The sequence below is a fragment of the Hemicordylus capensis genome, chromosome 2 (genome assembly GCF_027244095.1).
Source record: "Hemicordylus capensis ecotype Gifberg chromosome 2, rHemCap1.1.pri, whole genome shotgun sequence".
Classification (NCBI taxonomy): Eukaryota; Metazoa; Chordata; class Lepidosauria; order Squamata; family Cordylidae; genus Hemicordylus; species Hemicordylus capensis.
Genome location: NC_069658.1, coordinates 349,103,714 through 349,123,852, shown reverse-complemented (window position 1 = coordinate 349,123,852; position 20,139 = coordinate 349,103,714). Strand labels below are relative to the sequence as shown.

The window sequence follows — 20,139 nt, the reverse complement described above, 5'->3', positions numbered from 1 at the left end:
TGCAGATTTGCCCGGTGCTACTGTTTGCCTCTGCATCTCCACTCATACCTGTAGTCACCGCTTGGCTGGGGGAGAGCAAGACCACAGAGGCATCGCACTCTCTCTCTCCCTCTCTCCAAGTGGGGGCCATCTTGATAGCTTAGTCTGTGTCTCTCCATGGAAAGCTACTCTGGGCTGGCAGGCATTACTGGAGAAGGTCTAATAGGTTCCTTATTGGAAGTCAGAAAGGAGTGCCCAAGGGAAGTGCACTCAGCCTGTTACATTTCTCTCTCTGGAATGGCTGAATCTCCATCTCCAAGGCTGAATGAACTTTGGTCTGGGAATGCACATTATCTTCTCCTTTGGAAGATAATACATTTAGGTTCCCACAGGGGGCTGGGAGCAACAAGTCATACTTCCAGAGACCCCAGCCACACCTGGTCCACAGTACCTCCGACTCCCTTGGCAACAGGGGATCAGGTGGGCGGGCTGGCTGCGTGGGCTGCAAACCTGCATTATTGGTGGGCGGGCTGCTGTGGGGCACCCAGTGGCAGCACATCACAGGCCATTGGTGCGGCCACTGCCTGTGGGACATTTGGAGGCCCCCCGGTGGTAGAGGACCAGACTACGGAGTGGAGGTCCAGTCCAAAGAGCACCACTGGTCTCAGTGCCATGCCATCCCAATCTGCACCCCATCACTAATGTGCTTTATGTAGCGCTATATTTTAGTGTGGTAGCGACCTGAGTTTGAGAAGGCAGATTTATTAATTGTTAGGAACTTTTCATAGATCAAAGGTAGCTTTGCCTCTCCTGTGAGACATCCTATGCATTGTATTGATAACATCTTTTCCCCTTTCATCCTCTATATATGAGAGATGAAGAAGATGGTTAGCAATGCCACGTTTGTGTATTGCAGGGCTCCTGGTTTGATCCTTGTTGTGTCAGAGTGCTATGTGCATGCAACACTCTTTGGTGTAGCTATCTGGGCACATTCCTCCCCCCGCCACCCATGCAATAGTCGTCATCAGCTTGATCTCTCCGTTATATTCTGCAGTGCTGCAGCCAGCTGCCAACTCAGAAAGCAGCCGCACGGTGTGCTCTCCCTGGAGCAGGATGCGAGTCTGGCTTTGGTACTTGCTTCCTGGTGCGTCTCCTGAGGGCTTAAGGGAAAAGAAAACCAGTGTTCTATCCCAGACACGTGCACCTACAGGAGGATTGGAGAGACCCCTTGCTGGACTCACAAATAGAGGATTTACCCTCCACTATAGAAATGGAATAAGCCTCTCCAAGAGCCCCCCTGCATAATGGGAGCTGCAAATCCTGCCTTGCATACCCTACGCCAGCTATTAAAGTGAAGAGAGTCGAACAATTCAAATGGAGAAAACATGGACAGGGGAAAGCGAAGATAATTTTCAAGCCCATAAGTTTATTTCTCCAGGTTTCAACATAGGGGTTAATCCATCTTTATACCTTTGCCCTCAGGCCAGACTTTATTTTCTTTGTCTGCTCTGCTTCTGATCACAACCAATCTTTTCACACATGATGTGACATATATACAAGGAGAAAGCCACTGTGCTTCTACTGAGTGTGTGAACAACTTCTCTGTCGAACAAAACGACTCTCATACTGGTTTGCTGAGCATGTTGTCCCAAGTTGGCTGAGATCACTATTCTGTTTGAATTTGTTTGGTAAGGAAAGTAGTGCTGAAAAATAGCATTCATACTGAAGGACAAAATAGCTGCTATGTTTCTTTCTTCCCTAGTGATGAGGATTTTACATGTGCTATTTCTTTGGGTCTGCCATTTGAGAGCTAATGCAACTGGCATTTTTCATGAAATCCTACTGACTACAGTTATCTGTCCAGTTAGAGGAGTTGAAGTACAATGCCACAGAAATTCTACAGGTTCTGTCTAGTGAAAACTGAATTGGTTTCCAAGCCCATTATGAGCACTTGGACTGAAGCTTTAGGAGACAATTCTATGCACATTTCATTGAAAGTAAGGCTGCAGTCCTATACACACTTACTTGGGAATAAGTCCCATTGAACTCAGTGGGATTCAATTCACAGTCACTTTGCAGAATTTTAGGTTATTAGTCCCTTACATCTCATTTCCCTTTCAGCTTGTTCATATTTTAGTGAAACTGGAATTCTTGGACTTCAGATTTCCTGGCCTGAAATATTGGCCTGCATGGCAGAATAATACCTCCCAGGGCTGAATTTAAGGTTGTCCTAGTGTAGTACCTGGTACTCTTCATCCATCCTAATCATTTATGTTCTGTTGCAAAAGGTTTCACTTCATGTTGATTTTTCTAGTCACCTTGGAGAATAAATGTAGGGAATTTAAAATAAAATAAAATGAAGTTTAAACATGAGAAGAAGAAAAAGGAGGTGGGGAGAAACAGATGCATAACTTTGTAGCAGTGAGACACAAATCTGCAGACCCTTTGAGCCGGGTCTCACGATCAGTGAGACCCGGTTTGCGAGAGTGAGTGGGGAGAGCGGGCTAAGCTGGGTGAGCAGGGTGGGAGCCCTGGGTGGCCGGATTGGCCGCCCACACGACTGCCAGCTCCGTGACAGAGCTGCGGGGAGCAGGGGCCGATTGGCCCCGGAAGCTCCAGCATGCCCTGCGTGAGCATGCAGGGCATGCTGACGAGACTCCCAGAGCTGGGAGGCAGCTTTTCACCTCCCCTCCGGGGATCTCCTCATGAGTAGCCATGGTGCGGAGTTGCACCGCGGCTACTCACGATAAAAAAAACCGGGTTTGAGGAGCGCTCACTCCGCAAACCCAGTTTTGTGGATGGGCTACTTGAGCGGGTTACCCACTCAAGAACCACCGGCCTTGCAGCCGAGCCCAGTGGTTCTCATGATTGCAGAAAATCGGGCTAGTGGAGGCTAGCCCGATTTTCTGCAATCGTGTGAATAGCCTCTATGAGTGCAGTGCAGTTTCCTCTGAAAATGCTCTTCCACTATAGGAGCTTCATACTGCTGCCGCTTGGGAAACTCATGAAGAGTAGCAGCCAAGGACTTATCTCCTGCCTCTCACCTGTCTGGATGAGAAACCCAGTGACTGAACTGGTCACCACATCTAAAAAAGGACATTGTAGAACTGGAAAAGGTGCAGAAGAGGGCAACCAAGATGATCAGGGGCCTAGAGCACCTTTCCTATGAGGCTAGGCTACAACACCTGGGGCTATTTAGTTTAGAAAAAAAAGATGACTGCGGGGAGACATGTTAGAGGTCTATAAAATCATGCATGGTGTGGAGAAAGTGGACAGAGAGAAATTATTCTCCCTCTCAGATAACGCTAGAACCAGGGGTCAACCCATGAAATTGATTGCCAGGAAATTTAGGACCAGCAAACAGAGGTACTTTTTCACACAATGCATAATCTCAGAGCCTCTGGATGGGGCGGTTTATAAATGTAATAAAATAATAATAAAAAAAATAATAATTATTAATAAAAATAAAAATAAAAAAATGAGTACAGTGAGTGTAATTGGCTCATACATACATACATACATACATACATACATACATACATACATACATACAATACAGTGAGTGTAATTGGCTGATGGTGATTTCTGTGGACCATAGGGGCCACAGAAATCACCATCAGCCAATTACAAAAAGCAGCTTTACTGGGAACAGCCTATATTCTGTGACAATATCTATAACAACAACAAGAACAATATTGATAACAAAATTCTGACATCCCAGGTCTTTGGGAAGGACTCGATGTCTGGATAAAAGAAACCAGTCAATAATACCTGCCTGACTGTGTAAACATGACATAATAAATAGATAGATAGATAGATAGATAGATAAATAAATAGATAAATAAATAATCAACTTGTGGAATTCTCTACCACAAGATGTGGTGACAGCCAACCACCTGGGTGGCTTTAAGAGGGGTTTGGATAACTTCATGGAGGAGAGGTCTATCATCGGCTACTAGTTGGAGGGCTAAAGGCCACCTCCAGCCTCGAAGGCAGGATGCCCCTGAGTACCAGTTGCAGGGGAGTGACAGCAGGAGAGAAGGCATGCCCTCAACTCCTGCCTGTAGGCTTCCAGCGGCATCTGGTGGGCCACTGTGTGAAACAGGATGCTGGACTAGAATGGGCTGTTCTTATGTTCTTAACAGCACACTGCTGTTAGTTTTTATAACCCTGCCTCTGCTCTTTGTTGCTGGGTTGGTGGCAACCGAGAACACTGTTGCATCTGACAACAAAGGCAGCCATGGGGCGGGAGTGGAAGAGGAGACATGAAGAGAAGTGCTAGAGTGGGCACACCCATAAAGTGAGCCGGTTTGGTGGCCCTGCTGACTCTGTGGTGCTGCTGGGTGCAACAGAGATAAGACAGCAGGGAGGAATTGCTCCAGATTGGCCAGTAGTATAGCAACATTGAAAGCGGCCCTGGGGTGAGATTTGCAGCAGTGGCTGCAACCCGCCAGCCACACCATTCACTCCGCTCATGTCACTGACACACCACTTGGCCACCCGTCCTGTCTCCCTTTGACAGCTGCGACATGGTCTAATGACATCATGTACCAGTGTGAGCATCATTTGACCATATCATGGCCAGCAAAGGAAAGCAGGCCAGCAACAGTGAGTGGAAGCCTGGACAGCCCATGGGGCCCCCAAAGGTCCCATACCCATCAGTAGCAGCAGTGGCGCGTGGTGATGGGAATTCATGGAGGGTGGCCAACGGGCATTGGTGAACTGTGTCTGCCACACCCCCTGCACTTCCCTTTGCTTACGCACCTGAAACCAGCCAGTTCCACAAACTGCCTGCCTGAACTAGTTCACTTCACCTGGCAGCATAGCAGGGCCAGCCCTGTTCACAAATTGGACAGATTTTACAGTAAGTTCTTACATCAAGGCGTCTGGTCTCCCAAAGAGGTGTGGTCCTCATATGGGGAATGTATTCTTCCTAACTTATTGCATTAATAAAGCAACATAAACAAGAACATCCTGCTTCCTGTCCTGAGGTGCTTAGTATCTACATTCTGACAGAAAGGGAGGTATAACAAAGAAGTGAATACCGATAACAAGGGATTAATGTTAGCAAATGCAGTTGCATACACATTAGCTTTGTTTCAGATGAAGCTGTGGAGTCAAACCAAAATGTTGCATCAACAAGTTGGACTTTGAGGTGGGTTACAACTTACTGTAGCACGTGATCCATCCAACCCCCATGTTGTGCTACAGCAAATGTTATGGCTATAGCACAGAGACCTTATCACATACTGTGATTTTTTGGCTACACCAATAGTAATGCCGGAGTGGGGGGGAGCTAATGTCATGCAGCAGAGTTCTGGACCTGGGACAGGAAGAGCTAGATGTCTATCACTGCTCAGCCATGGAGCCCATTGGCTCTCAGCTTTGTAAAGAGAGTTGTAAACAGGAATGACTCGCATGCATGCTGCTGCCCTGAGCTCCATGGAGAAAGGGCATAGCAGAGATTTGCTTAATGGAGGGTATGAGAAGATACTGGTTTATATACTCAAGAAAATATGGCCCAGCTCACCACCTTTATCATTAAGAGATCCTAAAACATGAAAGGAAAGAACAGTACCCAGAGAATCTGATACAATGACAAAAATAGACATATGTTTTGAGCTGTTCTGCATGTTTTTTTTCAACATGTTGATTGGCTTTTCACTGTGTACACTTGAGTCAAAATAAAACATGTACAAATAATAAAAGGAAGGATGGAAAGCTTAAAATCTTTAACGAGCTGCAGGGTTCCTAATAAAATACAAAAATATAAAACCTTCAAAAGCTAGTGTTCTAGGCATCCACCTGTCACTTCTCACTTTATGCACAACTGTCACTTTTTATTGATCCTTTTAATCCCTTTTCTTTGAAAATCTGTTGCCAGCTGATGTTTCATTACACCAAAGAGAATTCTCTTTGCAGTATGTGAATCCCACAGGTAGTCCCTTGCTGAGAGTTAAACCACAGCCACCAATTTTAATTTGTTTCATTGTGAGAATTAATGGTTTATATTTGCATTCAACTTTTGGTGGTGTATGAGTATTCTATAACGTGTATTGTTTGCTTAATGGATGGCTGCTTTTTAATTATATTTTGGATGTTTGTGCCATAATCCATTTTTTCCTAGTCCTTAATAAAATTGACCATCTCCTTCTCCAAACAAAGGATCATTTCATAAAATCACCAGCCTTGGGGAAAAAATTAATCCAAATGCACAGATGTTACAAATGTTAAGAACATTTATTTACAACAAGAATTTTTTTTAAAAAGTACATCTTGTTTTAATCTTTATGATGTGGACATAATAATAAGAATAAATCTCTGTATGTACAAAAATACAATTTTCATATCAATGAAAGTTCTTGAATAAATTAAACTAGCATCCGACCAAGTCACTGAATGCCCCACGTCTAGTCCTACTCAAAAACAAGACAGTGGCATTGGAGGTCAAGATCCATAATGCATGAACCTAGTTCCTTGTCTGCCCTCTCTAGGGGCTGATCATGTCAGGGTTCAGAGCCCCACCAGGGAGAAGCAAAGCTCCATCCACAACCTGGGTACTCACCAAGAATTTGGTGTGCTAAGTATCAAGCAGGAAGCCCTGTGCACCCAGCTGAATCACCCCTCCCTAAGCCTTTTCAATGTATTGTCAGGGCGTTCAAACCAAATTTTCATGCTCATTTTTCTTCATTAGAGTTCTACAAATTGTAAAATTGACTTTTCACCTTGTCTGTAGCAGCAAATCTGTCCCTTTTCTAAATCATATTGATGCCCAAGAGCTCAGGTCAGTGGAAAGGAAAGAAACAAAGTGGGCTATGTGACGTTCATAGAAGTGCAAAAACGGGGAGAAAGAAATCCTTAGAAAGCAAAGGGGAAAAAATAATAAAAATCATGTGAGCTGGATCCTGATGCCATTACAGCTAAGTAAAGGTTTGGTTTTGGTTGGTTTTAAAACTACACTGTGTAGGCCAATCTAAATACTTCCTACATCCCCCCCCCTCCATTTTCAATAGTCTGCTAGCTTGATTTGTAAACATTTCTTACATCTTCAGCTTTGATATTTTTGATTGAAAACAGTATAAACTAAAGAAGCTTTGATCTGAAAAGCCAAAGTCCATCTCTCTGCCCTGTCTTTTTAACCAGAAAAGAACACCAGACTAAGCACAGATGATCATTTTGCAACGATAAGAGAAAGGATGCTTTTGCTTCAGTGAGCACATGTAGTAGTAGACGTGCCTTCATCTAATGGTACTGCAGAAGGCAGGGAGTGCTTTCCAACAAGTCTTTAGGGAGGCCATGGAAGGAGAAGAGGTTCTCTGTGTGCCCATAACAATAGTCTTCGGAGGTTGCTGGGCTGCTAGGGTTGGACGTGTAGGCAGAGAGGGAAGAGGTGGCCGGAGATGGAGCAGACACCCAGGAGCCTGCATCACTGCTGGGGCTGGGTGGCTCCGTGGAGCTCAAGAAGCTGGGCAGAAGCATCTCTTTGGGAGGTTTCTGCAGGCGGTGATCAGCCAGCCTCAGAGTCTCCGAGAGGGCCCAGATGTAGTTGTAAGCAAAGCGCAAGGTCTCTATCTTGGTCAGCTTGGTGTCGTCTGGGAACGTTGGCAGGACACTCCTGAGTTCATCCAGGGCTGCATTGAGGTTGTGCATGCGGTTCCTTTCCCTGTCATTTGCCTTGACCCGCCTAGTCTTTTTGATGGTGTGGAGGACAGCTTCATTCTTGACCTTGGTGCGGCCCCGTCGCCTCTTCCTTTCTTTCTCTCCCTCACCCTTTTCAGGGCTGTGTGCTGGGGAAGTGGCATGTTTGGGGGAGGCTAGGGAAGGGGTCTGCAGGCTGCTGAGGCTTCCTTCATCATCAGTGAAGCAAAAGGACACATCACTGCTGGTTTCCAAGTCAGAGTAACTGGTCTCCAGGGCAGAGGACATTCTGTGAAGGAGAGGAAAGGAAATACTGTTAGTCACCACAACTTAAAGGGAAAGAAGTAAAATGGAAATGTCAACCAACCAAGTGGAAATGGTTAAAAGGAAGACACCCAAATCAAACACCAAAGTTGCTAGGTTGATTATAAAAATACATTGTCAAGAAATTGAAGATGACTGAGTCTGAGATATAATCATAATTCATTGTTACTGTCTTCCATGTTAGGGCTTTGAGAAAAAGCAACCGATCTTGCAACCTAACCTATAAATACCCTGGATCGATCTCTGTTTTTCTTTCTGTTTGCTTCATACTCACTTGAACATTCAGGGCGGCACTCCACACATACACGCACGCCAAGTTTCCAAGTGTAACTCGAAGACAAGAGGAAAACTTTAGCTCTCGGCGGTCCTGGAGAGAAGAAAAGCGAGAGAGCGGAGGACACGCGACAGCTCTTGTCTATGAAGTGATCTCCGCTGCTATCAAGTCGTGTGAGCACTGAGTTTGGCACACGACTGGCCTCAGACATCTTATATACCCTGTAAAACAATAGATCTCCTCTTCCTCTCCCTCTCCTCCCCCCACCCCCCTTGCCTGTTCCCCCCAGCAAGCTCAGGCGGAATGAATGAATCAAGGCATCAGGTCTGCCCCGTGCTGCACTTTTCTATATTTGCATAATTTATGCTGCGAGGGTTCCGTTCTCTCCCGGGAGTGTGCCTATAATTACTGACGCCCAATGGCGAGCGAGAACTGCCTGGGAGCCACGTGAGCTATCACTAGGCTAAGCCTACTTGTTTGAGCTTCATTAGTCTATTAAAAGGGGAGGGGGCGGGGGGGGAGGGGGGTGCTGAGGAACAAAGTGATTAGCCTTAGGGCCAGAGGCACAAGTCCCTGAAGGAGCCTTGGGAAGGGAGGGCGAAGCGAGTGGTTACCTCCTGCTTCTTGGAACAGAATGGTCCAAGGCATTCAGCCCTGCTGCACCCGGCAGGAATGTGGGCCGCGGGGTTTTTCTCCCTGGTTCTTTCAGCGGGCCCTTTTCCATGCCTTCGTGAAGAAAGCATGGGGTGACAAGACTAAAGGCATCAAGATAAATAATATCATCGCAGCTAGTCAGGACACAGTGCTCTCTTCTTTTAAAAGAGCTGGATGATGGTGATGATATTTATTAATAATATCAAAGCCTGTGTCGGGGGGCTGCTACCAGTGGCAGAGAGCTGAGATAGAATGGATAGGATTTTTTGTTGTTGTTTAAATCAGTTGGCGATTGAGAAATCGAATATGTCTTTATCCTCAGTTCGTGTGGGTTTCGTGTTAGCTATTTTTAAAAACAGACAGGCTTTTATGGGGAAGCGGTTGGGGGTTTGTAGCTGTTCAGTGTTGAAGTTTTACTCAAAGGAAAAATATTTTGCTACTGGAAACTTTTAGCCAAGCTGAGTCTATGCCACCCACCTATGATGCAATTTGTTGTTATATTTGTATTGGAGGTCCAATACAACAATAAGTCTTATGCATTTGTTGCTTTTTTTCCCTGGCTGAAAAAATTTACATATATTACATTATTTACACATATTACAAATTTACATATATTTACATTATCCTTGTAGCATTCTCTACCTTTAATTTTACTTAAAGTATTTATTTTAAACAAAAACTTAAATCTTTAGGTTTTACCAAAATGCTATGTACTGTAATGTAGGCGTGACCAATAAAATATGTTTGGATTCTGATTCAAATGATTTAAAAAAATCTTTTTAAGATAAATGGATTGAGAATAAAGAGAGTGTCTTGTTAGCCAGTAATTTTTTTAAAAAAATGATGATAAAATATTCATGTTGTTATAATTAATTTATATACTTCTTTGCCCTCCAGCTCTGCACTGTGGATATTTTTTATACAGTGCTGAAAACACTGCCCACTCCACAAAAAAGCATATTTGTAAAGGATGAAGCACACAGTTAAAGTAAATATTCTCTGCTGTTTTGGACAGGGTTGCACTCATGCAAAAGAATCAAGTCTTCACTTTAAGGGTACTCACAGATCCAGCTTTGCCACTGGAAGCCCAAGTGGTCTTTGTGTCGAGCATCTTTCATCAGCTGACAATGGTGCTCCAGCTGTAATCCCTCCATAGTTCTCTGTGCTCTCATAACTTCTAAGGTATAAATAGTGATCTCTATGCTCAGAAACTACATTTAGTCTGAAATACATCTGCTCGGCTGCTAGTTGGAACTGCTGGTCAGCAGGAACATAGCTTGCAAGTGTCTGAGCAGTTTTCATGGCTTCCAGTCCATTTCCAAGCACAATTCAAAGTGCTGGTCCTAACCCATAACATCCTAATAGCTTGGAAATGAAGGCATGAAAGATAATCCACTCCAATATGAACCTGCCTGAACACCAAGGTCTTCTTCAGGAGTCCTCCTTCAAGTGCCAATGCCATCAGAGCTGAGGGGGATGGCCACTAGAGAGTTGTAGCATCTCACTCCCTCAGTACCAAGCCAAGATCTTTTTATTTTCCCAGGTCTTTTAGCCTGGGCAAGATCATTGTAATGCTTTAAATCAATGGTTCCCAACCTGGATACCTCCAGATGTTGCTGAACTACAACTCCCATCATTCCCAGCTGTAGCTCTGGTTGGCCCCCCAGAGACATAAGTTTGGGTGGGCTATAAATTTGATAAATAAATTAAATTAAACATCTGGAGGTACCCAGGTTGGGAACCACTGCTTTAAATTCATCTGCTGGTTTTATTTTTGTGTGGTTTTATTAGTTGTATTCTTAAGATGTCTTGTTTTTATTTCCAGAGGGATACTCAGAGGGATAGACTAATATGACTATCCCCCCAGAAATAAAAACAAGACATTTTAACAATACAATGAATAAAGCCACACAAAAATAAAACCAGCAAAGGCAGCCAAAACAATGAAGATTCTTATGGATTCACACAAAAGGCATTCCTAAAATTATAACACTCACCCAATGAAAAGGGGGTGGGGGTGGGAATGGTTTTTGACAGTGCTAGATTGTTATCGAGGGACAACCTACTACAGGGCAGGCACAGCAGTGAAAAAGACAAAGACCATAGGTTGTCACCTATAATTCCCAACTAAAACCACTCCAGTGTTTCATGTATGACATACCGCCTGTAGTGGAAAATGACACTTCTGAACAGTCCTTGGGTGATGATCAACCTGTTCTTGCTTACAGATAGAGAGAACTCTTCAAAGAGTTCTCAACAACAAAAAACGAACTATGTAGTAGAAGCACAAACATGGGAACTTTCCTGTGATTCAGAAAAGGGCAACAAAGTTTGCCCCAATCCTCAACAAAGTACAAGGCTCACTAGGCCCCTGGCATTTCCTGCCATTTCCTATGGTGTTTATTTTTTTTGTTCTCTACACCTATGTATATTTTCTTGCCTCTTTGATTAAACCATGCATCTGATGAAATGGACACAAACATTTGTGCTACAACAAATGTGTTTGTCTTTAGAGTGACACAAGACTCTTTATTGTTTTTACTGTTTCTGATATCAAAAACCATTCTGGAAATACTTATATTTACATCAAAGGGTGAAATATGCATCTACATCTGCAAGTAAGTAAGTAAATGAATGAATAAAAGTAGGGGAAGCTTTGCCTTGTCGAAATGGCATTCACTCCCTAAATGCCTGTCTGTCAACAGAAATGTCCACCAGCAGTAATGGGCTTGATAAAGGATAATAAATTGAAGCTGAATCCAAACAAGACAGTGGTGCTCTTGGTGGGGAAGTGGAACTTTAGGGATGGAATAGATCTTCCTATCCTGGATGGGTTACACTCCTGAAGAAAGACCATGTTTGCAGTTTGGGAGTGCCCTTGGGTCCTGACCTCATCCTAGTATCTCAGGTGGAGGCTATGAAAATGAGTGCTTTACATCACTTCAGCTGATTTGACAGCTAGAGATGTGCGAGCAGATTCAGAACTGAACTGGTTTGAAGTTGAACCGGGTTGGTTTGAAGGCTTGGGGCTCAGCCAAACCATTCCTGGTTCAGCTCAACCCTGACCCGAACCACCACCACCCCCAGCCTGTTCAGGAGGTTCACAGACCTTTTATTGTTTTTTTAAACTTACCCTGGGGGGCTTCTCTGAAATGGTGGGGTTGTGGTCTGTGGAGGTTTCCCCTCCCCCATCGACCTTCTTTCAAAAATGGCCCCAAAACCTTTCCCCCAGTGCAGTGGCCAATTTGGAGGCTGCCGTGCCTATACAATAGGCCTCTGCGTGGCCTGGGCATGACCCAGGCCATGAAGAGGCCCATTGTGCAGGTGTGGCGGCCTCCAAAATGGCTGCCACATGGGGGCAAAGAATTCCTGAATGGGGCCATTCTTGAGAGAAGGAAATCTGGCAGTGGGGGACCTCTGTGGATCCCCCACTGCCACCACCTTGGAGAAGCCCCCTTGAGGGGGTAAGGTTCAAAAAATGTTTAAAATTTTTTTTTTAGTAAAAGGTCCATGAACCCCCCGGACCAAACTGAACTTGGTGTGTGTGTGTGTGTGTGTGTGTGTGTTCAAGGGCGTGCTGGACTGAACTGGCCTGGACCAGTTTGACTCCAGTTCAGACTTGAACTGAACTGGGCCAGCTGGTTCCATGCACACCCCTATTGACAGCTGTTTCCATTCCTTGAAAAGAACAATCTTAAAAGAATGGTGCACCAGCTGGTGATTTCCAGAATTGACTACTATAATGCACTTTATGTAGGGCTGCCTTTACAATCTGGAAACTTCAATTAGTTCAAAATGCAGTAGCCAGATTGGTCTCTGGGGTAACCTGGAGAGACCATGTTATGCCTGTACTTAAAACAGTTGCTCTGGCTGCCTGTATGTTTCTGGGTAAAATAGAAAGTGCTGGTTATTACTTTTAAAGCATTGCACAGTTTAAGTCTGGGTTACCATGGAGAGCTCCGTCTTCTACATGATGCCCACCACACATTAAGGTTGTCTGCCTCCAGCTGCCACCAGTTCGTCTGTTGGTGACTCAGGGCTGGGCCTTCTCCGCAACTGCACCTAGGGTGCTCCCCGCACAAATCTGAGGTTTAACAACATTTGTGGCTTTCAAGAGACCCGTAAGACTTTCTGTTTGGGTCTGGGCTACCAGGGTTTTAAAACTGTGTTTAAATTTTTTTAAATTGTTTTATATTGTTTTAGTTACTGATATTCTGTTGGCTTTAATGGATTATTTGTGTGTTTTGTTTGCTGTGAACTATCCAGAGCTGATAGATGGGGTGGTATAGAAATATAAATAAAGGAAAAGTCAGAAGTACTAGTTGAGCCCTAAGCTTTATTTCGATCAACGACCAGAACAAAAAAAGAAAAGAAAAAGACATCATAAAATGGCAATACGCAACTTGCATGCAATCTAACAAAACTTGGCCACAGAATTAGTACTCATAATATCAAGTTGAGCATTATGGAAATAAATATAACTCCACTCCTTGCTGATACTTTGGACTTCTACTTTTAATTTACAGGGCACTTTTAGGGGCCATTTACGTGACCTGCTGGGCAGGCGGGCAGGCTGGAGAAAAGCTTCCCAAACCTTGCCTTCCCCTCAGATGATCATTTCTTAGCGTTCCGCGCTCCTATAAGATCCCTGCTGCTCTGTGTATTGTGGAGCAGCACATATTGCTCTGAGGCGGGGAGTTGTCGTCCCAGTCTCCAAGGATCCCACAGTGCACTGTGTGCTGAGTACAGTGCACTGGGGCCCTAGGCGCCTGTCTCTGTGTCAGTGTGAGCTGCAAGCAGCTCATGCTAACCCACATTCCCGGAGCCCAGGTGGAGGGTGCATTTGCACCCTTACCCTGGGCTTTGAGCCAGGCTACGATAGTAGGTTTAGTGTTGTAGCACTGCTGGGATCCGTGCAGGTCCCGGAAGTTCTCATGGGCAGCCCAGGCTTGGCTGCTTAAGTCTGGCTTGGCTGCTTGTGAGAACAGCCTCACAGTTTGTTAAAAACATGAACAGTTTTTATTGTGTTTTTCCGTCACACATTCTCGTGAGGCAGGCCATTATTATCTTCCTTTTACAGACTGGGAAATCCCCAAGCCTACACAATGATGCAGGTCTGCCCAAAACAAGCTGCAGCTTTCTTCATTTGAGCATACTACCTACTGTATATGCTGCTGTTAGGTAAGGGGAAATCTTACTTTTTGACTGTTTTTGAAATGAACAGTTAGTTTGCCACTAAAACAAGATGGCACTATGGACTTCCTCAGATTTTCACACAATTGATTGTTTGCATTGAAAATGCCTTAGGAAGCATATTCTTTTCAACAATTCTTACCTATAGTCTACGTTTTTGTCGTTTGTTTAAATAGATTTTTGTCTTCATCCAGTCAGGAGTCAGACAGAAAAAAGCCATGTGCTTTATTGATCAGTAACAATGCACCATAAATAGAAAAGAATTTTGCAAGTCACACATCGGTTGAAATTTGTTTGCATAATCTATTCAGCAAATACTTATGAATAGCCAATACACTGAGAGAATGAGGACTGTTTCATTTGCAGACAGAAAGAAGTGCTAAATTTCTTAGATAATTGATTCCTAATGAATAATTCAGCTTGGCTCAATAGCGGTCAGTCTACTAATTTTGTGAATAAATTGTTCAGCCAACAAAGATAATACCACTTATACTTTTTGCAATGGAAGTCAATTGCAAAAGACTCATTGACTTCTCAAAAATCAAGAACAGGAGAATAATTGGAGAATATGGTTAAGAGAATTAATAGCATGTGTCCAGATCATTCAGTTCCACTGAAAAAAAACATTTGAATATGTTTGCTTTCCAACATAACACCATATTGTCTGAGATTGAAATGGTCACTTTCTGTTCACTGTTCTTTTTCAATTATTGGTATGCAGGAGATGTGATATCAGACTTGATTTACCTATTTTATATTTCTTTTCTTTTTAAAATGAAATATTTGCAACTGTTATTTCATAACAAGGATTTTGGAAAGAACATTTCTCATTACTTATTCCATTTGTGTAACTGCTGTCCATTCAGTGGTAATGCTGGTTATCAAACTTTGGAAGGTACAGTATTTATGTGAAACTAAGTTGTGATACACTATCCATTGAGTGAGTGCTGTCAAGTCAGTGTCGACTCTTAGAGACCACATAGATAGATTCTTTCCAGGATGATCTGTCTTCAATTTGGCCTTTAAGGGGTCTCAGTGGTGCATTCATTGCTGTCGTAATCGAGTCCATCCACCTTGCTGCTAGTCGTCTTCTTCTTCTCTTTCCTTCAACTTTCCCCAGCATTATGGACTTCTCAAGAGAGCTGGGTCTTCACATAATGTTTCCGAAGTATGACAGTTTGAGCCTGGTCATTTGTGTCTCAAGTGAAAATTCTGGATTGATTTGTTCTATGATCCATTTGTTTGTTTTCCTTGCTGTCCATGGTATCTTCAAAAGTCTTTTCCAGCACCAAATTTAAAAGCTTCAATGTTTTATCTATCTTGCTTCTTCAAAGTCCAGGTTCCACATCCATAGAGTGTCACAGGAAAAACCATTGCCTGAACAATTCTAATCTTTGTAGGTGTAGACATGTCATGACATCTAAATATGCTTCCCAATGCCTTAATTTCAACCCTACCAAGTGCTAGTCTGCGGTGTATTTCTTGATTGCTGGATCCTTTACTGTTGATGGTCAATCTTAAAAGGCAGAAGCTATCCAACACTTCAATGTCTTCATTATCAATTCTGAGGCTGGTTGCTGTACCTGTTGTCATTAGTTTAGTCTTCTTTACATTTAATGGTAGTCCCATTTTTTTCACTGTTCTCTTTGACTTTCATTACTAGAGCTTGTAGACCATCTGCATTCTCAGCTATCAGTGTGGTATGATTAGCATAGTGCAGGTTATTGATGTTTCTTCCTCCAACTTTAAAACAACGCTCATCTTCTTCCGATTCCACGTCTTTCAGTATATGTTCAGCATATAAATTGAATAAATTAGAAAATATACAGCCTTGTCTTACTCCTTTGCTGATCTGGAACTAGTCTGTTTCACCATGTTCCGTCTGGAGTGTGGCTTCCTGTCCTGTGTATTGTTTTCATGACATTGTTCTCATGACAAGAGGTGTTCTGGGACGCCCATTTTCTTAAGGACATTCCACAACTTGACATGGTCAACACAATTGAAGTCATTTCTGTAGTCAATAAAGCCCATATTGACTTCTTCCTGGTATTCTTTGGCTTTCTCAGTTATCCAGAGTGCACCGGCAATAATGTCTCTTGTTCCTCGGCCTTGTCTGAAACCACCTTGAACATCCAGCATTTCCCTTTCCCCGTAGGGCTCTAATCTACACTGGATGATTCTGATCATTATTTTGCTAGCATGTGAAATTAAGAATATTTTGCGTTGGTTTGCACAATCTTTTAAGTCTCCTTTCTTTGGTATGGGTATGTAGACTTTGATAGCCTTGGCAAAATACAAATTTAATGTATTGTGTTATTAACTTTGATGATTTAATTATGGAAGTTTCTGTACTGATATAATTAATGGATATCATTTGGAAGGCATTCATATCACAGCAGCTTCATGATTTAAAATGAGATTTACTCAAAGTTTATAAAATTAAGTTTATTAGAAAATAGACATTTCTCTCCCCTAAGAGTAGTCTCAGAATGAGTTCTTGTGCATCACAATCCTATGCATGTTTTTTCAGAAGCAAGTCCTCCTGTGTCCAGTGGGGCATGTTCTCTCTTCAGCGTGCAGTTTTAGATAATGAACTAGAGTTTCCTTGTGGAAATTTCCAAATAATGGAGGTGGTGGATCTGAAATATGTCAGCTGGGAAATGTCTCGCAAATGAACTCTACACTAATGTTCATATTAAGAATTCAATAATACAATACAATGTGCTGACTGCATAATGTATATGAATTTGTTTCTAGCATGTGTGCTTTATGAAGTTTGACTTTCTTATGCTAAGGAGGGGAGGCCATCAGAGCTGGTAAATGGTAGAAGAAATGATACACATACATATTCTCATATCCTTGCCTTTTCTCTATTCTTATTGATATTGTGCAGCTGAATGTTTTTTAAGGAGGAGCTGTTCCTTGAAATTGCTGAATATCTTGTATATTGCTGACTGCTAAGGATTGTACTGCTGAATTGTCAAAGTGAACAAGAGATATAAGGGTTTCTGCCCCCAGAAAACACATCGGAATCAGTTTATACTTCAATAGTTAGACATTACAAAAAGAAATGGAGGCTCTGACTGCTCACGGACACCATGTGTGCAATTTGGATATCAAGAGGCTGCTGGTATGATTGAATTTGAAAAGTAGGGTGATTCAACTACTTTTAACAGTCTTTAGCTGACACATTATTAACTAGTAGGATCATCTGAGTAGCTAAAGATTGTTAAAAGTAATTGAATCACGCTACTTTTCAAGGCCAAATTCAGCCAAAGCAGCAACCTCTTGAAATCCAAATTGTTGATCTGCATGGTGTCCGTGAACAGTCAGTGCCACTCAGTACTTGGAATGGCTTCTTACCACATGAGTCTGTTCCTCGTCACATGGATTTGTTGTTGGCTGTACAGATTTTACAGCCACCACAATTCTCCAGTGATTTGGAATAGGATAGTGAAATTGGGAGATCCATAGGATAAACTGCTACACACAAATGGCTGGCTTTGGGCTGGTTTCAGGTGACGACCATCTGGCTACTTGTTTGTTGGGGCTTCTTCTGTAGCCTGAACACACAACACTCTGTTAATGGCTAAATGGAGGAACTGTGAAAGCAGGTCAAATTATATGCAAACCATGCAAACCTGACCTCACCTCACAATTCTACTTCAAGGTATTGCTGGAGGGACAGGGGTGCAATTGGACCACAGGAAAACAGCACCTATACTGCAGAAGTAATGTATGAATCAGGCCCAGATTCTTATTTTCTAAATTAAAGATAATTATAGAAATGGCTCTCAGATTAACTTTCAAAATAAATGATGCAAATCTCAGTTCAAAATCTTTTTCAAGAATGGAACGTTCAATTTGCTTCTCTATGTACCTGAAATGTTATGAGTGGAGATTACAAACAGTCATTTTTTTAAAAAAAAACTCAAAACCTCTAGATCATTCATCTTTCATATCTGGATTGATATGTTCAAGCAACTATATTTTAAATGATTTTATGTGCAAGTTTGCATGAATATGTTAATTACATCACCTGCACTTTGAACTCACAAGGGCATTAAGAAATGAGGAAAAGAAACAGTCATATATTTCCTGCTCTTTATTTTATACACATTTTTAGGACTAAACTAAATTACTGTGGCCTATGAGCACAATGTTTGCAGCAATTAAAATGTTTTAATGAGACAACCATAAAATCAACCATTAATTATGTTTTTTCAAGCACTTCTGCGTCCTTTTGAGGTAGGTCTATTTAGAAATAGTTTAGAGAGTAGCCTGCAGTTTTATTCTTTCTCCAGTATTATACACAGGAGTGGAGAAGTCATTTATAAATAATTACACAATGTTTTGGGTCTTTGGGCTTGTATAATATATCAAAGCGATTAGTACATGCATTGTTCCATTGTAAATGGTTTTTTCCCCTTGTGCTTCCTTTCAGTTTCACTTGCCTTGTATTCTATCCAAACCTTTTTCTTGAAATCCTTTGTCTTCTCCATTCTTTTTAGCGTGTTACAGTGCAAGGGCATTCTTCTTATTCAAACAGTCACAGCGTGAGCAGCGAAAGCTACTTCTGTCGCATCTTAAGTTTTACCATAACTTTCTGGATTTTTCCCCCTTCCAATTTTCCCAGACTATTGATGAGGGGAGGGCAATGATGAAGAATTATAACATCCATCAATTATTGGTGTTCTTGGTGGATGGTCTCGATCTCAAGGTCTTAATCTCAAATGGAGAGTTTTAAAATTTTCACTCCCTTGTTTCTGGGTTGTTTTTTTGTTTTGTTTTTTAAAAGACAAAGCAGAGAGGATTGCACACAGACTGATAACCACTGGCTGTGTCTTGTCTCTTTGAACACTACCTCTGTTCCATGGATTTTATGGTGATCAGTGTGTGTGAGAGAGAGAGAGAGAGCGGGTAGTGGGGGAGGGATGGGGAAAGGGAGGGTTAGCAGGGCATTTAACTTATTTCTTTTATGAGCAGCCTAAACAATGCATTTTCAACCCAAACAATATCTGTGGCAGAGTAACAGTTTAAATGTCAGTCAAGCTCTCAGCGGTGGAAAATAAATGATCTGACACAGGACAGTGTAAAAGTCTTCATTCCACCCCCAATTGATCAAGGAGGCCATTTTCAAAGAGATTCTAATGCTGGTGATAGAGAATGCCTGTTGCACTGGCAATAGCTGCAATTTAACCTTATTACCCCCTATAAAGTGAAAGCATACATTTTTTTTTGTACAAGAGTACAATCATGGGGAGAAGGTCCTGAAGCATCTTTCATTGAAGAGATCCTTGTGTTTGGCACTCCTGCCTGGAAATGAAAGAGAGCAGCCGAGAGGATTCTCCAAGGAGATCCTCTGAGAGGATTAGACTGCACGAGAGACATGTGAGGAAAAAGAATGGAACTATTTTTAAAAGTTTCACCAAAAAATCCATGTTATCAAAGAAGCGGCCGGGGGGGGGGAGTTGTGGGGGAAATGGAAGGTGGGGGGAAGAGTTAGAGAAAACAATAGTGCTGAAGTTGCTAGAAATTTATGGGTACTTTGCTTTTGCCTCTTCCTCCAGTTCCATTACAAGAACACATCAGTTTCAAAAGAAAATTGGAGTATATGCTCCTTTTTGCAAAACAAACCCACCCACCCACCCACCTACCTTTGAAATAGAACTGCTGTCTTATCTTCCAATCTTTCCTTTTTGGTGGCAATAGTATCATATAGAAAGGGAGGGGAATATTTATTATAGAGGAATATAATAAATATTAGGAAGGAAATAAATATAGGAATGGGTGAGTGGAGCCCAAAGTCTTCTTAAGGAAGGAACAAAATATCTATGCAATAAAAGAAAAAGTGGGATTAAGGAGAGGAGCGAAATGGTTTCATTTCCCAAACTGTAAGGCTAATAAGCAGTCTTAACATTATCAAATGTAGGTCATTTGTAAGAAATAATACTCTGATTTTCTGGAGTACAGACAGTTCAAATTTAAAATTAGAATGTGCAGGGGCAGGGAAACTCACTTATGGTATAAGTGACACTGTCAAACTGACATCTAAGGTGGGTGGAGCGGGGAAATCT

General features: G+C 42.4%; 1 protein-coding gene across 1 annotated transcript; it reads right to left on the bottom strand.

Annotated features, from left to right (window-relative positions):
• Window positions 1-6,217: 6,217 nt before the first annotated feature.
• Window positions 6,218-8,472, bottom strand: NEUROG1 (neurogenin 1). Its single transcript, XM_053300037.1, has 2 exons — window positions 8,216-8,472; window positions 6,218-7,906 (listed from the first exon to the last, which is right to left on the bottom strand). Exons 1-2 carry the CDS (start codon window positions 8,221-8,223, stop codon window positions 7,222-7,224), a joined length of 693 nt encoding a protein of 230 aa, XP_053156012.1. The 5' UTR covers window positions 8,224-8,472; the 3' UTR covers window positions 6,218-7,221.
• Between the last annotated feature and the right edge of the window lie 11,667 nt (window positions 8,473-20,139).